This window comes from Excalfactoria chinensis, chromosome 12 (genome assembly GCF_039878825.1).
Source record: "Excalfactoria chinensis isolate bCotChi1 chromosome 12, bCotChi1.hap2, whole genome shotgun sequence".
NCBI classification, from domain to species: Eukaryota; Metazoa; Chordata; class Aves; order Galliformes; family Phasianidae; genus Excalfactoria; species Excalfactoria chinensis.
This window is the reverse complement of record NC_092836.1, coordinates 10,580,221-10,599,139: the sequence shown is the minus strand read 5'-3', so window position 1 is coordinate 10,599,139 and position 18,919 is coordinate 10,580,221. Positions and strand designations below refer to the sequence as shown.

General features: G+C 40.1%; 1 protein-coding gene across 2 annotated transcripts in view; it reads right to left on the bottom strand.

The window, feature by feature from the left end:
• The window catches only part of EEFSEC (eukaryotic elongation factor, selenocysteine-tRNA specific), a 110,500-nt gene that overhangs the window by 75,204 nt on the left and 16,377 nt on the right, over positions 1-18,919 (bottom strand). For both annotated transcript variants that reach the window (XM_072347698.1, XM_072347696.1), the window contains exons 2-4: positions 8,122-8,329; positions 5,255-5,351; positions 2,142-2,306 (exon numbers count right to left, since the gene is read on the bottom strand). In XM_072347698.1, coding sequence (XP_072203799.1) covers positions 2,142-2,306; positions 5,255-5,351; positions 8,122-8,309 — 450 coding nt within the window. In that variant the 5' untranslated portion in view covers positions 8,310-8,329. The remainder of the gene's footprint in view (positions 1-2,141; positions 2,307-5,254; positions 5,352-8,121; positions 8,330-18,919) is intronic.

The following is an 18,919-nucleotide window of genomic DNA, read 5'->3' as shown; positions in this document are numbered from 1 at the left end:
ACATTAAACAGCAATTACACTGAACAGAACAAATGGGAACTTGAATATAAAGTAGAAAGCAAGTTTCTACTACTTAGAATTTCTGGGAGAAAAAAAATAGTGGCCTTTGTACCTAGCTCCCACATATACGTTTTGTGAGCACTACATACCCATGGTGGCCAATCACAGCTGAGATAATACTGGATTAATGCTTTCAGGACGTTACCAACTGATCAAGAGGCAACTCTCCTGATTTAAGTAAGCAAAAGTCTCAGGTTTTGTCACTCGCATTTTTTTTGTGTTGGCCTTCTATGTGATTCCTGTTCTAAAGCTTCTATCATTCTCTTCAGCTGTAAGGAAGACAAAGATACTTCCCACCATTGAAAAAAACATCTTCCTTTCTCAATTAATGAATGCTACAGAAAGACACAAACTCACAAACTACATTCACTAAACACAATATACATCGCTCAACATTTTGAAATCATGAGGGCCAAATCTATCAGTAAAATAAAATGAATTTGCATTGCAAAAAAATAAAAATCCTTCCTTTTTAACTCCAGGAAGTTTTATAAAGGAGAAATAAAAATGTCACAACTTGTTACAGTTTATATACTGAAAGACTATAGAGATTGAAAGACCACTGAAGTAATCTTAACGGACATTCAGAGCTCTGCCAACACTATGTTTTTGCTGTAGAAACCCTGGGTTCATGCTCTTCAAGGTGGATTTCAAGCACTAGTGAGCAAATACTACTAACTCAATCGGATAGCGAACTGTTTGCTGTGTCAAAGCTTTTTGCCAAACACACATATATAATTTTTCTTTTTGCTGTATGGATAATCAACCCCAGATGGCAATTTACATAGGCAACAGCATAAAGGAATCCATGCACTGCTGGTGCTCTCAGCCTCAATCAGAGCAAGCACGGGCGTTTGAGAATGTCACTGTTTATTTTTAATTGCTGTGTCCCTCCTTTGTGCAGGTTCAAGCGGTCAAAGATGTCGAAGTCCATTAGTAGAACTGGAAGATGATGCCACTTCATTTGGTGAGAGGGTTCCTCAAATTTAAAAAGCAGATGGTTTGTAATGTCCCTAAATGCCCAGTGGGCACCAGCTGTCAATCTCAGTTACCATAGGGTCAGGGCAAAAAAGGGTCAGAGAGAGTCATAAACCACAATGTGTTGTGAAATGTGCTTCCTCCATTATGTTGTAGGCCTGAGAAAGGTTTGACCTTTCATAGGTATCCTAACCCAACTCCACATGATGCTAGCAGGGGTAAGTACAACACGCAATTCAAACTTACAAAAGTTGCTTCCTTCAACTGTGCCTTGGTTACCTGCACACCGTGAACAGTCACATTCACAAACTGCTCACAGCAAAAAGTAAAATCCTGCTCGCCACTATTATAGCTGAGATGTATGGCATGACCGCTATTTCACACAAGGCTGTGGAAGGATAAGTTCATCTACAGCAACTGAAAATAGCAAACTTTGAGGCAAACTGCTAACGCTATGAGACTCAAATGAATCTGACCTCTCTGTGTCAAAGACTCATTTATCTCCAATCTTAGTCTTTCACTTCTCTAGAAATAAACAACCCACCTGTTGTTACTAAGCCCATTGAAAGACCTCAGCTTTCTATAGGATCTCTTATAAATCCCAACTACAGCAAGAAGCAACTCTTCCAGAACATGCTGACACCAATTAAACTCCCCAGCAAAGAAAGAGAATGTGCATCAAGCATTTCACTGCGGCCTTCTTGCCATTTCCTTCGCTTCCAGACATCTCAGGGAGCCCACCCAGTCAGACTCCTTTGCAAGCCTTCTCACTGATGCACAATGTCTCAAATTAAAGTAACCTCACTTAAACATTTTTTTAAGTCCTTCAGTACATCCCATCTTAGAAATAGACTCACTTTGCTTTCCTGAAGTTGAAAATCTAAACACTACGTCAGTCTTCTTTCTTCTTCATTTAACTAAAATAGAGCAGGTGACTTCACTGGCTATGTTAACTAAAAAAATCTCCAAGTCACTCACTATTATTAGCTTAGATTATATTTGAGTATCAGAAAAATAATGGAATAATTTCAGATTGGAGAACACTCTCTTCTTTGTCAAGCACCTCTTTCTATTAGGAAAATTGAGAGGAGTGAGAGACTCACCTTCAGGGCAGGAATCTCCACATTGTCACCAAGGCTAACGGAGCCAGAAAGAATAGTCCCTGTCATCACCGTGCCTTGACCCTTGATAGAGAAGCAATGGTCAACTGCCATAAGGAAATGACCCGAGGGGTCTCTCGATGGCAGGTAAGCCTGAGACTTCAGGACCTGAATAAAAGATAAAAGCAGAACCATGCCAGGGTGAAAAGTCATGACAGCCATACAGCGAAAGGAAGGCAAGCGGATGATTGATTGAACAGCCTTGCAGCTTTACTGACTTCAAGCATCTCCCAATGAGCTCAGAACGCACCAATGTCAAATTAACTGTGCGTGCCATAGAGTAGATGTACAATTAGCAGCAGGAACAGTTCGATTTTCTGCCTTAGAAAGATTTGGTGCTGCACATTTAGCTTGGTTAGCAAAACTGCGCTGGCAATGAAGTTGCTGCCAAACTCAATTTAGACACTGCAGCAAAGTAAACGAAAAAAAAACAACCCTGTATCCTTGTCTTCCCCCTTCCCACCTGTCCCAAAGTACAGTTTCATAGCGTATTTTGCTACTTCAGCTTTTTTGATCTAGTGCAAATTAAATTACATAAAGGTATTAGCACCCCATCCCTGCCTCCCTCCCAGAAAAACTATTATATTCAGGTAAGTTCTCTCAGTCAACTTCCCTTTCAGATTTATGTTAACGCTTGATGGAGGATCAAGACACTAAGAAAAATAGCGGAACATTTTTTAGAGAAATTCTCCAAGTTTGGGATTTCTGTTTTGCTGACAAATAACTTTCTTCAAATCCATCATCACTGACATCAGGCTTTAATGATAAAAATGCAGTCACACACTAACAGTGGTTCAGAGGAGCTGGTTCACCTCTGTCTCCAATCACTTTTGATCTCTGCCTGTTACAGTATCTGCATATAAATGTAGCACTGCTTTTAGTGTCTGTTTTTAAGGCCAAAAACTGTAGGTTAAGTCAAAGTCTTAATGGCAGAACAATGGAGAGGAAGCCTCATCAACAAGAAAAAGGGCAATTCCTTGAAGCTCAATGGCAGGGCTCACAGAGCATTTACCAGCTCTACTAATACCTCTTAATATTTATTCACAGAAGAGATGACAAGACTGGTACAAGCCAAACCCCTCATCTACCTCTAACAGCACTCCTAAGCATCCTGCCCTTCACTGCATAAGCTACGTGTCAAATAATTTACCATATAATCCATTTTTCCTTAAAGCCTCAAGAATTATTCTCACAAAAAATACAAATTCAGCACTGCTAGAACTAATGATACCTCTGAAGCATTAGCTTGCATTACAACCGTCTCTTGTTCACATGCATTTGATATAGTGCTAGTTATACCATTAAACAGCTTTTTCCACGCTCTACCTCATTCGGTTACAAGACAAACACAAGCCATGCACATTATCATTTGCAGAAGCGCAAGGCATGTAGTAAACAAGTCACAGTATCACAGAGAAAGAGTTTCATTCTAAGGGCAGGTGGGGCTGCTCTAGAGAATGGATTCTACACTTACTAGCTCCAGAACCCCCACATATCATCATGACCACAGGTGATCATTGGTTGTATACCTCAGATTGTTCAAATGGAAACCTCAGACCTTGGTAAACTGTATGGGAAACTGTTGATCACAGCTTGAACCTCTGATCGACCACCTGAAGCAAGCAATGAGTCAGCTGCATAAGCACAGGTAAAGGTAATTCAGCTGTGCTACTGGAAGGAGTGGAGCCTGGCTGCACCTCTCCTAGATCCTATTTAAGGGCTGACTGCCACTGAGATAACTCCTTTGGGGAGTTTACTGTGAGCCTTCAACATCAGTGAGCATTTCTATTTATTACAGATTATCTTTCCATCACAATAATCTTTCTTAAAGAAACATCTGTTTAAACCTTTGTTTACTTATTGACTGTACAGTAAGCAGAGCACTAAGCACTCACAATTGCAATCAAAACTGGCAAGTACATTCCAGAAGTGGTCTTTACTGCTTTAAATTTGGCAAGCAGTGTTAGTAAACTCATTGGACTTAACTCCTCTGTCCCCCAGCATCCCAATCTAAATACAGGATCAGTCACCTCTACACTTCCTATAGGTCTTTTCAAAGTAAATTTACTATTTGCCAAGTGTTCAAATAATCACTGATGAGTGCCAAAGAAAAGACCAGAAGGAAATTAAATATTCTAACAGCAGAGCAGTATTTGATCGGAGGTAAGAGGCCACACAGAGGATAACGAGAATTAAAACAAAATGCTGACTGTCTCCTCAGTAGCTCAGCTCTGTCCACCCTCCACAACGAGGCATAGGTGATTTAGAAGAAAGAATCATAGACTTAAACCCTATCATAGCACCCCTTTGAAGGAAGGAGACATTTACCTATGTTCAATTTCTGAGTGCATGAATTCACCGCTTCACTGTTCTCCTAACTGAGGTGCACAGGGAAGGAGATCGCAGATCACCACTATTAAATTACCCAAAAAAGGGTGATAGTCATAATCCAGTTAAAGAACAAAAGATTTGCTTAATCATCCCAAGGATCAGGGCTTACCAAATACTCCAAAAGGAGGAATAGTCCAGCTAGAGAACCTTCCCTTGAGGCAGCCAGCCCTTAAATGAGGCTTAGGGAGCATGTAGAACCTTGTTCCGCCCTTTTCAGTTGCACAGGTGAATTGCTTTCATCTGTGCTCTCAGAGCTGGCTGTGTCCTTTCCCCAGGTGCTCAATCACTGGTTCAGGTCATGACTTAGCAATTCCCATTTGTGATGTAATTCTAAAGTAACACCTAGCAATGATTTGGCAGGATTTTAAAGCAATTTTTATTTATTATGCTTTGTAATTCCTGACAACTTTAAAACATTTCAACATGTTTGATAGTGGCTTCCTAAGACAGGTATTCAAAGAATGTGAAGTTGGAATAGGAGATCCACTTTTGGGGCACAGATCTACAAGTCCTCCACCCACTGAAAGGAATCCCTGATCAATTAGGTCCTATCAAACTGAATTAAGGCAGTAGTTCTTCAGTCCTGGATACTAATATAGCGTGACTCTAACAAGACTTAAAGATGCTCAAGCACATTTTACAGCATTAAGTTCTTCAGCAAGTACCTCAATTAATTCAGAAACACCAAGTGGATTCTCAGACTCTGGAGCTTCCGGTCCACCAGGCTTTGCTGCAACAGCAACAATAGGACACCCACAGAACCTGAAAGAGAGGAGGGACTCCCACCATTAGACCACAGATCTCCCACATGTGTAAACCAGACTGTGAAGGCAAAGAAACTGTCTCAGAACCTGATGTATCTGTTCTTCCCTCTTAGTGAATAACAGACAATTTATATATATATATATATATATATACACACATATATATATACACACACACGTATAGGACGTATATATACACATGTATATATATATATTTTTTTACTTATTTATTTAATTACTGGAATTTGTGCTACTGAACTTCACCATGAAATCTTTAACTCTGTTCAGCATCAGGACACATTACCCAGTTTTATCAGAGTAGCTCTGAATTCAAGCTAACTTACCTGAAGACTAACTCAGTTTTCAACTTTCAGTAGAACAATTACAGTCCTGGCTGTACAGCCATAACCTTCCAAACAGGAGCCAAATGCAAGATGACACGATATCTACCTGAGTGTGCAGACAGCGTGCAAGGTTTGCAGACAGTGGGTCTAATTCTACTGAAATGAAAATTTATATAACAATCTCAAACATGCAAAGCTTCTGAAAAGAGCAGAACTGCTGACCCTGCTTCAGCTTTTCTCTTGCAATGAATTCTATTCTTCAAGTCCTTAATATTCAGCAGCTGCTTTGTTATTTTTTAGAGTCCGCTGATTGAATTTGTGACTTTTGCTCCCTAGAACACAACCTATAGTTCAGCTGATCTGCAAGCTTGCTTTGCCTACATTTTGGAAATGGAAATCAGATTGTAAGTCAGGTTATTACTGCATTTTTTCAAAATTCAGGATTAACCATGTTAAATACACATATTTGTTAAAGTAATGCAACAATAATCAACAGTAAAAAAAAATAATTAAAAAATGGCTTGGCTCTGAAAGATAAATGACTCTTATTTAATAGATTCAGACCAAAAGTCGTGAGTGCTGTCAGCCTCGTGATTCTTCCTTCACCTCAAATCATAGATTTCATCTCAAAAAGGGAATGAACTACAGTAAAGAAAAAACACTAAGTTCTGTACAGTGAGCTCAATGAGTAGCAAAAAGAGAAACCAGTATATTTTCCTCCAAAGCATCTGGGAACAGAGGGTGAAAAAACGTGCACTGAAAATTTTTGTGATTTACCAATGAGACTTTCAGAACTTTTATTTTCATAGAAACTCTTTAGGACAACATATTACAATAAGATCTATGCATCACTCCATTTCCCCTATGCCAGAATAAGCTGTAGTAACTATATACTGATGTTAGAGGCACTTCCAAATATGATTAAGACCTACTAAAATTGTCACTCCACAACCTGGATGTGCTGTCAGCAGTGTTTAGATCCTGTTCAACAAAGACACAAGGTAGCATGTGCCAGAAGTTACAATTAAATAGAAATTCCATTCATAGGAACAGTTTGCATTTACTTATGGCACCACAAATTTTCAAACTACTACATGTTACTTTCCTCTGCCTATAATAATAATCAGCAAGTAAACTAGTCCTGGAAAACACCCCATTGACAAGTGTCTGAGGCCTGAGGCAACTGTCAGATGGTCTCAGCATGTGCCCTGCTGTCCAAAGTAGTTTAGAAATACAAAAACAGTTAAGCATGTATTTGGAAGTTTAAAGTTGAGTGGAAAAGAGGCTGTCAAGAAACATGTGCCCAGCATACAATGGGATGGGCACTTTGCAATCAGCCCGGGGTAGCAAAGCTTTCAATGCATCATAAAGGGCAGGCTATTCTTACAGAAAAGGAATGTTAGTTATGAGAACAATACACAGGCATGTCCGATAAAAGAGCATTCCTAGGATCCGGAGTTCAAATGAATAATTAAAACATTACGACAGACCGTTTTTCTCCATGTGGAATCACAGCTGTTGTTATCAACTGATGCACATCCTTGTTTTTAAAGAGAGCTGGCAGAAAGGACCTCCCAGTTAACATGTCCCATGCTTCAAAAACTCACTTCCCCCCCAGTTCTGACAGTCTGCTCGTTTTCAAGACATACCTGTGGGACTCAACTGTACTTGATTCTCTCAGTTCTCAAAATCAAAATGTGACCTTCATGCTGTAAACCTTGGAGTCTTACAGACCCCCAAGACCCTGGACAAAGTAAGCTCTGCTTCTATTTGTGTAAACCACTAAACTGCATAACAGCTATAAGAGTTTCTGCTTTATTGTCCCACCTCATAACAGCTGCATTTTCCATCACAAATTTCCCTGCACGTTATTATTTTCCTCAATTATTTTATGCAAAACAAGACTGAAACACCAGCCCAGTCAGTCAAGCTGCATTATAGGAAACTTCAGGAACATTGTCAATCAGATTCTTGCCCATACTGATCTGTGGCAGATGAATATCACCAGAAGCTGCCTTTATCTCCCTAGTTCAGGCAATCACATCTTTCACCCTGGGTTAAGGAAAAGGTCTAACTCTTTCTTTTCATTAGAGTAGAAAAGGAACTCTGGAAAACAAGAAAATTTACAAGCTCACAAACTAGCAGTTCTCCTTCACCCAGCCTTTCTGGCTTTGTTTTATCCAATCTGAATTCGAAGCAGCCCTTTAAACTGAAAAGTTTAATCACACTAAGATATTTCTATGTACATGATACTTCCAAATCCAGGGCTGAGTTGGAATTTCTGGTAATGTTTCCGCTCTTCTGGTCTACATCTATGACTCATTTAGCAGGGGCCAGACAGATGAATTCAGCAGAATACTGAAAGTGAAAAGTGCTTAAAGTATTTATGTTACAATTCAACTGTTAATGTTACTGTTAACTTACTTTGTATTTTCCAAGGTCTTCTGCATCTTCTTAGTCATCTTCTCAATGGCACTTTGTCTCTTTGCCTCTGGAAGGAGATCTATTTTGTTCAGAACTACCACCATCTTCTGGCAGGCAATCTGCCCGATCACCAAGCACTCTGCTGACTGCGTCTGCATCCCCTTTGTCACGTCGATGACAAGCATCATCAAATCAATAATCTGGGCACCTGGAGAAGAATTCACAGTCAGTACAGCAGCAGCATAAAGAGGCTCAGGATCAGTTTCTCAAATAGCTTCCATAAAAACTCTCTGCATATGTACACGTGCCCAGAATTGTGAACAAAGTACAAATCAATGCAAGCAACGAATGCCTGGCTCTGTTTGAAAATAGGAATTTAAGCCCTTATATAGTACTCTCAGATTATAAAAATATACTAACCTATGATTGTTTACATGCTCCCCCACATTAACAGTGCAAGGACACTATCACTGCATTTAAAAATAAGGGTGAGATTCATTACAAATCAAAGGAAATTCACAAAAGCTTTCAGTATGAAGAAGAGCTGATTTAAACCCTTCAATACATCAGCATTCACTTCCAGTTCATTTCTACATCAGTGATAAGCATAGTTCATATCAGTCATAAACAACAGATTTTTAGATCTGCTCTACCTGAAAAAAAACTCCTAAATTTTAGGCTACAGTTACCAATTGCGCCTGTGGGTTATTCTGTAAACAGTGTTTTCATGAGCTCTTTAACCTCTGACTGAAGCAACTCAAATTTCATGAATTCAGCTTCATTTTCAAGGAGGTTTTGGCGAATGTTGGGCCTTCCACTAACAGCATTCAGGAACTGCTTTACTCCAGGGAACTGAAATAGTCTGAACAACCAAAGCAAGGCTGCAACAACATCAACATAACAATGTTTAAATACGAAGCAAGAAAAGAAACGTAAAGCTCAACTATCAGGAAGGCAAAAACACCCAACACATTAAGAGATGTAATAGAAGAAATCGTGTAAAACTGCAGCATTTGGAACATAAGTGCTTTTAATATTTGTCTCAAGCTTTTGATCAGAAGAACATGAAATTGATGCGACGGTTCCTTGTTCTTTTGCCCTCTCCAACCCACTTCATTTTTTTCCCAGTCTTTATAATGGCAGTTACAACAGCCACCCTTGTTCCCAGTTCCCATGAACTCTTGGGATAGGAAATCATTCCGAGGCTGAAGTGCATGGGTGAACGAGTGGGTGGGAACGGCGACAAGAAAAAGGTTATGGTTACAAATGACTATTTTCAACCTACCAAAGCTTTCATCTTGGAATAATGAATGCTAAATGTAAATAATGGATGCCTCGGAGGGCTGGCTGGCTTACGACGACATCTGCAATGCTCCTGCACAACTTTTCAGCAGCCATTTCAAAATACTCTCCAAGACAAACTCAAGATAAAGTTTATCTCTTTGAAAGTATTTTTATTTGTATTGCTTCAAGAACGCTATTAATTTAGAACTCGCCTAAATTCTAACAGCTCTCATCAGGGCTGCACGAAAGGCTGGGATGTTCCAGGCCACGCTGAAGCACAGAGCTGGAGAACAGCAAACAAGGGGAAACAACAGCATGAAAATTGTTCAAGTGGAACAAAACAGCAAACAATCAGCGTGCAGGCACTGTTGTGAGTGTATCCAGCAGGGGTTGGGTTTTTTGCATGTAAAACTTAATGCCCGTGTTTTGTATTAAACTACTCCGCATGGTAATTCTCCCTGCACAGATGACACCTTTAAAAATGAAAGGGAATTAGAAACTAAAATCAAACCATGAAGTTAAATAACATTAATTCCATAAAAAGCCCGCTCATTCGTTCAGTGAAATAACAATATTGCAGCTTAAGTTTTAGCTAAGCCTTGTGACTGCTAGGGTATGGCACTCTGTGCTCCGTAATGAAGTCAAAGCAACCAGATCTGATTCTGGTCCTGCAAAGGGTGGCTCGTGTGATGCATTATGTATGGTGCAATATCTCTTCCCTCCAACAGGAGACAAAATCTGCGCTGAAGCTGTTACATGCAGTTTCAGTACAAGGGCCCCTTTATCTTGAAACACTAAATTAACTGCTTTGAACACATTTGTTACAAAGCAAATACTTGTAATTGCTGTATTTATGAATCTATTAGTAACACTTGAAAAGAGCGACTAAACTCATCAGCCCAGTTGCTAGAGGGTCAAGAATGTCTACCTCAGGGCATTTCACAGCAAAGAAAAGATGAACACAGGAAAAATAACTGTACAGCCCATGGAAAAACTCCAAAACCACCAGAAAATGAATCAAGACACACTGCATTACAGCCAAGGAAACTGCAATATAGCCAAACTAGCAAGTATTCGGCTTAGTACAGCTATCATGAATTTTGTTTTACTCTATTAACCATTTCCTTAGTTGCCCTTCATCCATGTGTAATAGTTCATTAAACACTTAAAAGTGAAGTAACCCAGGGAGATCAAAGCAAAGTATACAGGGATAATAGTAAAAGTTAACAAATCACTTATAGGAAGGTGACTAAACCACAGCCTCAGCACACACATAACCTCTCCAGAGCCTCTAACACCCCATTCAGAACGGCTCTTCTTTTAGTATGTAAATAATCATAGGAAATGCCTACAATATGCTTTAATTAAATTGCAAATATGAAGCTCTCTTTCAGATTATTAAATCAACTTACCACCATGTTGGATTTTGGTCAACAAAAGGAACAATGCTCCTGAAGAATATTTCTACAGTGGAACAAGATTTAACTAAGAAAAGCTACAGTAAGAAAGGATTGTATAAACATGTTCTTGTGTATATATGTGACCTGGAATGACCTTTTAATCAATGCTTAAAAATATTACAGCCATACCAAGTAGAGGCTCCACAACCAAGAATAAAAAAACAAGGTGATGATATCACACTGTAAATCTGCACTGTGACCACAGAAGGCCTGCCATGGGTCCTGCAACAAATGGAACTAGAAGGAAATGAAGAACTTTTTCTCTCAAAGCAGGACAGAACATCATCCTACACAGTCAATACGATGTACAGTCATTGCTTCCATACCAAGCCCTTGAAGCAGACAAGCAGGATGGGAAACAAACCTGAATGAAGGAGAGATGCATGCAAAGGATGGGTTTGCATACAAGGAAGCACAGCAATAAGAAAAACTTCACTGCACCAAAGTAGGTGACATAGAATCTAGAATACAGCTGAATTAAGGTATTCAAATGACCTCCCACACGTTTCATCTACGAAAGTGGTGTTGAAGAACATTAAAGAAGACAGTTCTCATTGAAACCTATCCACTATCAGGGTATCCTTCTCATGATCACAGCGCTCAACTACAGCCCTGCAAGAAGGAAGTGAAACAAACTAGTTGTCACCAGACAACACAAGGGAGTGGGAAAGATGGGAATTATATTGCACAGTAAGAGGCTAAACCACAGTGGAAAAACAAAGTAAAGAAGTAAATGGTCTGCTGAGTGAAGGAAAACAAACACAAAGATAACACAAACAGAGGGAGTCTGGGTGACAGCCAGATATGGGGACAAGCAAGAAGGCTGGCAGCACTGCATCAGAGAACAGCCTGCAAGAGCTGTGGCAGCTGGGACTCGGGGGCACCAGCACTCATCTGTACCGCAACACTGACAAGAATCACAGAACTAAGACGTTAACAAGATATTTCCAGAGAAGAAAAAGTCTACCCTAGCTATACTCTACTCTGGCTTCTGAATTCTGGGGAATATCTGACAGCGATCATCATCAAGGAAGTAACTCCTCACTGCCACTGCTTGCACATTAAATAGGATCCACGCTGTCAGTGGGACTGCAGGCCAGCCCCCACATCAGGCTGTGTTCCCATCAGGCACAGTGGGCTCCTGAGAAGGCTTTCACAATGTGAATGGCTTATTGTTTCAGAAAGCCAAAACCAAAAAAGTATTAAAACCAGATCTGTCATACCGTATCCATAGGGAAACATCACAGGAGTACCCAAACCATAGACTGTACTTTTTATAAACTGCAAAGCACTGTAATTGCTGTGTTTATTTTGGCACAGAATATCACATCTTACATGGCAAATCCCTTTCAGCCTCTGTCATCAAAGCCACAGCAACTCTGCAAGTTCAGGAACTTAAAAACCTTCCTGTTTGTACAACCTGCTGCACACACCTGCACATTACCTCTATACCTGAGCTCCAGTATTGAGCTGCATGGAGATGGAATCCTACAGCACATCCCCAGCAAATTAATGAAGGCATTTTTAAGCCTAAGAAGAAGGGGGGGGGGATGGGAACAGAATATATAAGTACAACACTCTCAATTACCACCTCTATATGTAACATATGTATACACCCACATTTAGTTATAAACCACAAGTACTAAACTCACCAGCAATTTCACTATTGCTGAAAAAGACAAACCTGAAGACATTTTGGACAGTTTGAATGGTTTTTTCCTCCACAAATGCAAATTAAGAATATTAGAGTGTTTAAAACCACTACAACTTCAGCAAGCGGAAGCTCAGCACTACATTAGATTCCCCATAATCTAACCCTACAAAGCCAAACAGGCTGCAGTCAGACCCTGGTAGTGCGGAGCAGGACAGAAGGGGTCCCAATGTGAGCCAGCACAGAGGTCCCACATGCACATGGGCACCAAACCTGAGCACAGCAGATTCTGGGCTTCTTTAAGCTACTGTGTCCTTCTCCATTTGTCATCTCTTTAGCTCACTTTGCACCATCAGCCCAACTCCCATTTGCCAGCACCAAAAGGAAGCAGAAAGCAGAATTTGAAATGTAAAAATAAAATAACTGTTGGCCACGGGCTATAATTTGATTTCATGGCTTTACAAGGAAAAGAAAGAGGACTTCCTTCAACTTTTCCCCCCCCCTCCCCCAATATGCTTTTACCATGTTAGGATTTCCTCTAGTGCTGAAGAGAAAATCGGATTGTAGAAAATGTGCTGTTCTCAAGTATCATTGCTACTCAGGGGCAAAGCTCTGTTCTAATGTGCACTTCCCATTCTGGGGAAGAGGAAATTCTTCAATTAATAAACCGGGTGGACTGAGGCGAGTCTTTAAGGTTTAATCGATTTCATCTGCACAGAGGATAAAAAGAGCAACTATTCTACCATTTTTGCCTCCCTTATTCCCCTGAAAAAAAGTGAAAAAGATCAATGTTTTATTTTAAATTCTTTGAGGTTAGTATCTCCTGTCTCAGGAAATATTGTCTATATCATGCAGCCAGTATGAAACTTCCCCTTTCCCAGCCCCCCTCCTTGTAAGGAATCTATTTCAGAAAGGACTACATTCTTCTGTGCTTTCACACACAGCGACACCTCAGGAGATGCCACGAGTTGGGCAGGATTTCGCTGGGTGCCGTGGGGGGGAGGAGGCCCTGTACTGAATAAGGAAGATGTTTTGTGGGATATGAAATCTTCCAAACTTTAAGCAGAAAAAAGGAGGTAGGGAGAGACGCGCACACAACCGGAGGATGTGAATTATACATGAAGCGATCCTCTGCAAAGCAATGCAAATTGTGGATCAAAACTGATACACCAACTTGCATTAGGAACTGCTTTGAAAAGAACAGGAGCTTGTGGAGCTCGAGCATCCCACCACCCTATCCCAGGTACGCTGTTCCTGAAGGCTTCAGCAGCTGGAAACACAAAATGACCGCACAGCTTCTATCTCTGGATAGCTTGGCGCGTCTCCGATAGCAAGGGTCAGACTGGCAACCCACAGCCTTCTTTCTGAATACACAGCAAAGCTTAGAATTATACGCATATTTGATTTTATTTTATTTTTTCCTAACAATAAAGAAACCTCTGGTTGCACAAAATCCCCTTAAATGAAAACCAGGCACCAAGCTCCTTCCTAATCCGAGAGCTACAAAGAGGAAGCAGGATAGCCACAAGAGCACACTCCTAGGAATAACTTTTCTGATACGCCAAATAACCTCTTGGTTATTTACTTGTAATCTCAAATTCAACTCAAAAATGAATAGTAAGTGATGGAAAGAGATAATTGCTAATGAGGAATAGAAGGATTCTCTTGGAGAAGAAAAAAACATCACACAAGAATACATTTCATCTTCCAAATAAACCAGAGTGCAGCACTGTCCTGAAGATGTTAAAGGACCTGGGTCCTTACCCTTCCTTTTGTCTAGCATGTCAGAGACAAGTCTGTGTTCTTCAAAGGGACAAATAACACGATTAGAATACATCAATAAGCTCGATTGTCCATGCGGAGGAAGCACAAAAGAGATAATGTCTCCGTGAAGGTTATGATGAGAAACACTGAGGGATGTCATCTAATAATTAATGATATATGCAGATCCTGCTGTGGCAGTACTGTCCATATGAGTTTAAGCTTAAACAGATTACTTTTGCTGCAAAACTAAACCTGAAAGTAAAGACCACCCCCAAAAAGCATTAGAATACAGGTAAAAGGAAGGCCATCATGAGATCTTTAGCAAGACTTCACAGAGAAAGTAAGGAGCCCCACATTGCTGCCAGCCTCTTTGGAGAAGTAGTGGATGCTGGGCTGACCATGGAGCCATGGATCACACTTCCCAAGACCAAGATGCGCACTTGCAGACAAGCAAAGGCCCAACTGCTCAGGACGGCTGACTGAAGCTCAGTTGGCGGTCAGCGTGTTGCTACGAAGTGTTGGATGACATTCGTCACTCAGTACGCAAGTATTTACAGTGAATAAATGCTATTCTTTTTAAAATCTGTAGACACAATTATGTTCAATGCAAAACTGTTGTTTTTAGAAGTAGCGACAAAAGGTAAAGTAGTAGATTGCACAAGGGGTGTAATATTCAGTGCTACTCTTAGATCTAAGCATGTTGAAAAAGGAATCTGGAAGATAAGTGGCCTCAAAAACAGGAAACAAAGTCAAATGCAGTAGGTACGTCATGTTCAAGTTTTGATAGAGAAACATCCGTGTAACAACATATGATGACAGAAGCATATAAAGTTAGGCAAGAGAAAGAAAACAAAATCTCTCTAAAAAGAGGACAATGAGGCACATAATGGGGACATGCCAGCCTCTAAATTAGTGCTGATTGGTACCACTTTAGTATATAGTACGCCCTATAGTATATAACACATGTAAAAAGAGGTAAATAGTAACATGAGAGAAGACATCATCTTTCTTCTATACACTGTGATGCCCTTTTCTGTGATACAACACATAAATAGATTAATAGACCTGAATCTCTATATGGACAAACACAGCACAAACCAGCCAGAATCAAATCCTTAATTTAAGGCTGAAAACATTAACTATGAAAGGGGTTAAAAGCGCCTACATATCTTCAACATTCAACAGTCATCCTGAGTAGACACAGATGACTGCTACAGAAAGAGTGAACGTTCACTGAATTGCACAACACCTTGGTATTTCAGCCGCATTAATTTCTTTCTTGGCTTGAAAAAGAGAGTGCATAAATTGTGAATTAGTTAGCAAGCATTAACTTTTTAAAGTGTCATTCATACATATGCATATGCAAATGCAGACAACCAATAAAGCTGGGAAGTTAAATATTCAGAATATTGCATAAAACTAAAGCGAAAGTTAGCTAACATTTCAGCCTGAATGTCATTATATGGCTCATCATTCTTGAAGTACAATCTATGACATATAATACAAAAAAAAAGAGGGGAGGGGGGGAAAGGCTATTTCATACACTTGAAAGCAAAACAAAGCACAAGAGAAGAAAACAATCGGGTTATTACCATTTGCAATGCCACTTTTTTTGGCACTACGTGTTTGCATTACACAGAGTACGGAAAGGTTTGGTCCCTTCATTTGGCATTCGAACTACAAGCAAAAGTCATGTCAGATTTCTGGGTCCTCATACGGCATAGGAAAATGGCACCTATAATGCACTGATATTCTCACAGGCTCAAGTACAGGTTAGCAATGAAGTGCCCACTGCTGTGTAGAGTTGCGCTCATGAAAGAAGGTTCTTGAAACAATGTGGTAATAAGCTGTACAGCACATCTACCAACATTACGGCTACGATTTGGAAAGAAAGGAAGGGACAAAAAAAAAAGAATCAAGACAAAAATAAGACACATCTGAAACCCTGCTGTAACCTCCTCAGTTGGCACTACATGCCCAACATCCTACTAAGCCTTCCTGGGACCTGAGGAGCAATTAATTAAGATTTCAGTCGTACAAGATTGCCAATCACATGGCAGATAAAAATGATAAATATATTTGACTATCAAAGCTAAATATATATTGTACACTAAATAAAATGCAAAGAAAAAAACAACACAACAAGTATAAGGTGTCATCATTCTACTCCCTCTTTCCAAGAGGGCAGACTGGAAGTATTTGAAGATACTTCTTAAACCAAAAAGCAGCAGCTAAAAAGCAGAAAATTCATCAGGCATCCCAAAGAGTTACTAATCATGAGGCTGCCTGAACAAGGACACAGCTCCATCCCCAGCTCCGCCAGGCTTGCACACAGCCTCCAGTCTTCTGCCCTATCTATAAAGAGTCAGTTCTCATCAAGCAGAAATGAACAGACAACCTCGAGCTTTAGGAATGTTACATGTGAGGTTTATGAGATGCTTCACTAATAATATAAACACTGAAGTGGAGAGAAGACAATGTGAGAACCCCTGCAGTACCTCCAGCCCTGGAAATGCCCATATTTTTAGAGGTATGTGAATAAATTATTATATACAGGGACTCCAAGTGGAGAAGAAGATATCTGCACAATACTCGAACATTTTTTTGTATACGGTATTCTGTATCAGCAATATTTCAATCAGCTCTTCATCTTTTCAAGTTCTTTTTCATAAGATTATATAGTTGCATTAGCATATCTAGGATTCAATCACATCTGTGCCTGTGTTTCAAGGCGAGAAATAGCATACTTCATAAATCCTTACAGAAGCAATCCGCAACTGAAGTACTTGGTTATCTCAGGATACAGAGAATGTACCGTGGTTAATGAACAACTCTTCTTTTCCCCTAAGGACTGGAGAGTCATTACTGAAGAGTACCTGTAAGCACCCAGAGGGAGGCAACAGGTATTACTGAATTGCAATAACTTGGAATGTCTGTTAGAATCTTTAAACTTACTTTAATCACTGTTAATGAAGACTTACTCTCAATATTAGATTACAGTAACATTAAAGGCAGCAAAAAGTCTCAACTTCTTAAAGACCCACCTGGCCAAAGGATGCTCTCTTCTTGAATATCTTTAAGTGGTATCTTTAAAAGAACACTCTAACAAGAAGCTCTGGGCAGCAATCATGAAGGAAGAACTGCTGTCATACACTACCTGGAGCTAGAGAGACCAACCCGAATACACATTTACATGAGTAACTCTGAACCTGCACAATGCATAAATAGCAATCTGCATGTACTGGGAAAGCAGATACAGGTATGAAAGCTGTGTCTCTGAGATTCTGAGGAAGAACCCAGAAAGTCATAATCCCATTAAGCTATTCTCCACTTAAATTCAAGGCTTTAGGTCAAGTACCTGAGAGATCGTGAAATGCACAGAGATCCCCAAGGAAAGTGCAAAGCTAACACCTCAGATTTGCTACTCAGTCTCTCTAACTCTATCAGTCCTACGACATACAGCCTACCATGCACCTGCAGCTTTAGGAAGCTCCAATAAGAAATAGATTTTAAACCTCTTAGAGATGAAGAGCATATCTCTACAAAGTCCTACGAGACCAATAAAAATAACCCTCCTTGAACAATTCTGCAAGTCACCAATCCAAGACTAAAACATTAATTCAGCAGATTCTAAATCATTCCTCTATTAAAAACAAAACAACACAATCTGGTTTCCATGCAGAGCTAGAAATGAATTAGCATGATCCCAACTCCAAGTGTTTTGAGCCTTACGCTGTCTTGTTTCTGTCTTAGAAATAAAGTACTGCAGAGGTCATGGACCCCACAGCAAGGAGCTCGTTCTGTGCTACAGCCCAGCATGAGATACGTTTCACAACACCACGTGAAACACGCTGTCCCTACAGAAGAGTTATGGTTGGCTACTGGAATGCTCACACACAGCTCTCAAGAATTTTTCATCCAAGGTCAACAAACAAGATTTTCTTAAATACCAGCAATTAAAAAGTACACAATTTATTCCCCTCCTCCAAAAAAAAAAAAAAAATATTTTAAAAAAGAAAAACATTTTTGCAGCATTTTTAATTCTTTTCTTCACCCTCACAATACTGAAATAACATCAGTCAGGGTTACAAACATCTGCAATTGCCAAGGGAATGTACAATACATTCAGAAAGTGCTGGCCCACGTATCCTGTAGCCCTGCACTTCACAAACAAAAGGTTGGGGAAAGAAAGAGGGGGTGGGGTACGGGGAATAAAGGCTTAAAGATTAAAGTCACAGGCAGAGACAGACGGCTCCGTTTTTTAATAACTGAAAACACGAGTTGTGCCTGAATGTGTTCATTGTTTTATGGAGGGGGGAGCGTCTACGCGTGCTGGACTGGCTGGCGACAGAACTGCCCTTGCATCAAAAATAAGATTTACCAAAAGCAGGGAAGAAAAAAAAAAATAAAGAATAAGACACCAACCCCATGGCCTAATTTCCCCTCTTGTAATGCTTAATGATGCATTCAGGTAGAAATCAAGACACCAGCCCAACTTCCCTTAATTATATCGGGAACTTCGTGCTGAGTAGGAGTACCTGACTGTAGCAGCCAAGCACAAGACTGAAGGGCTCCAAAGGCTTTCTGCTCGGAAGGAACACATACCTAACAAACAAGCATGTCCACGAAGCACTGCTAG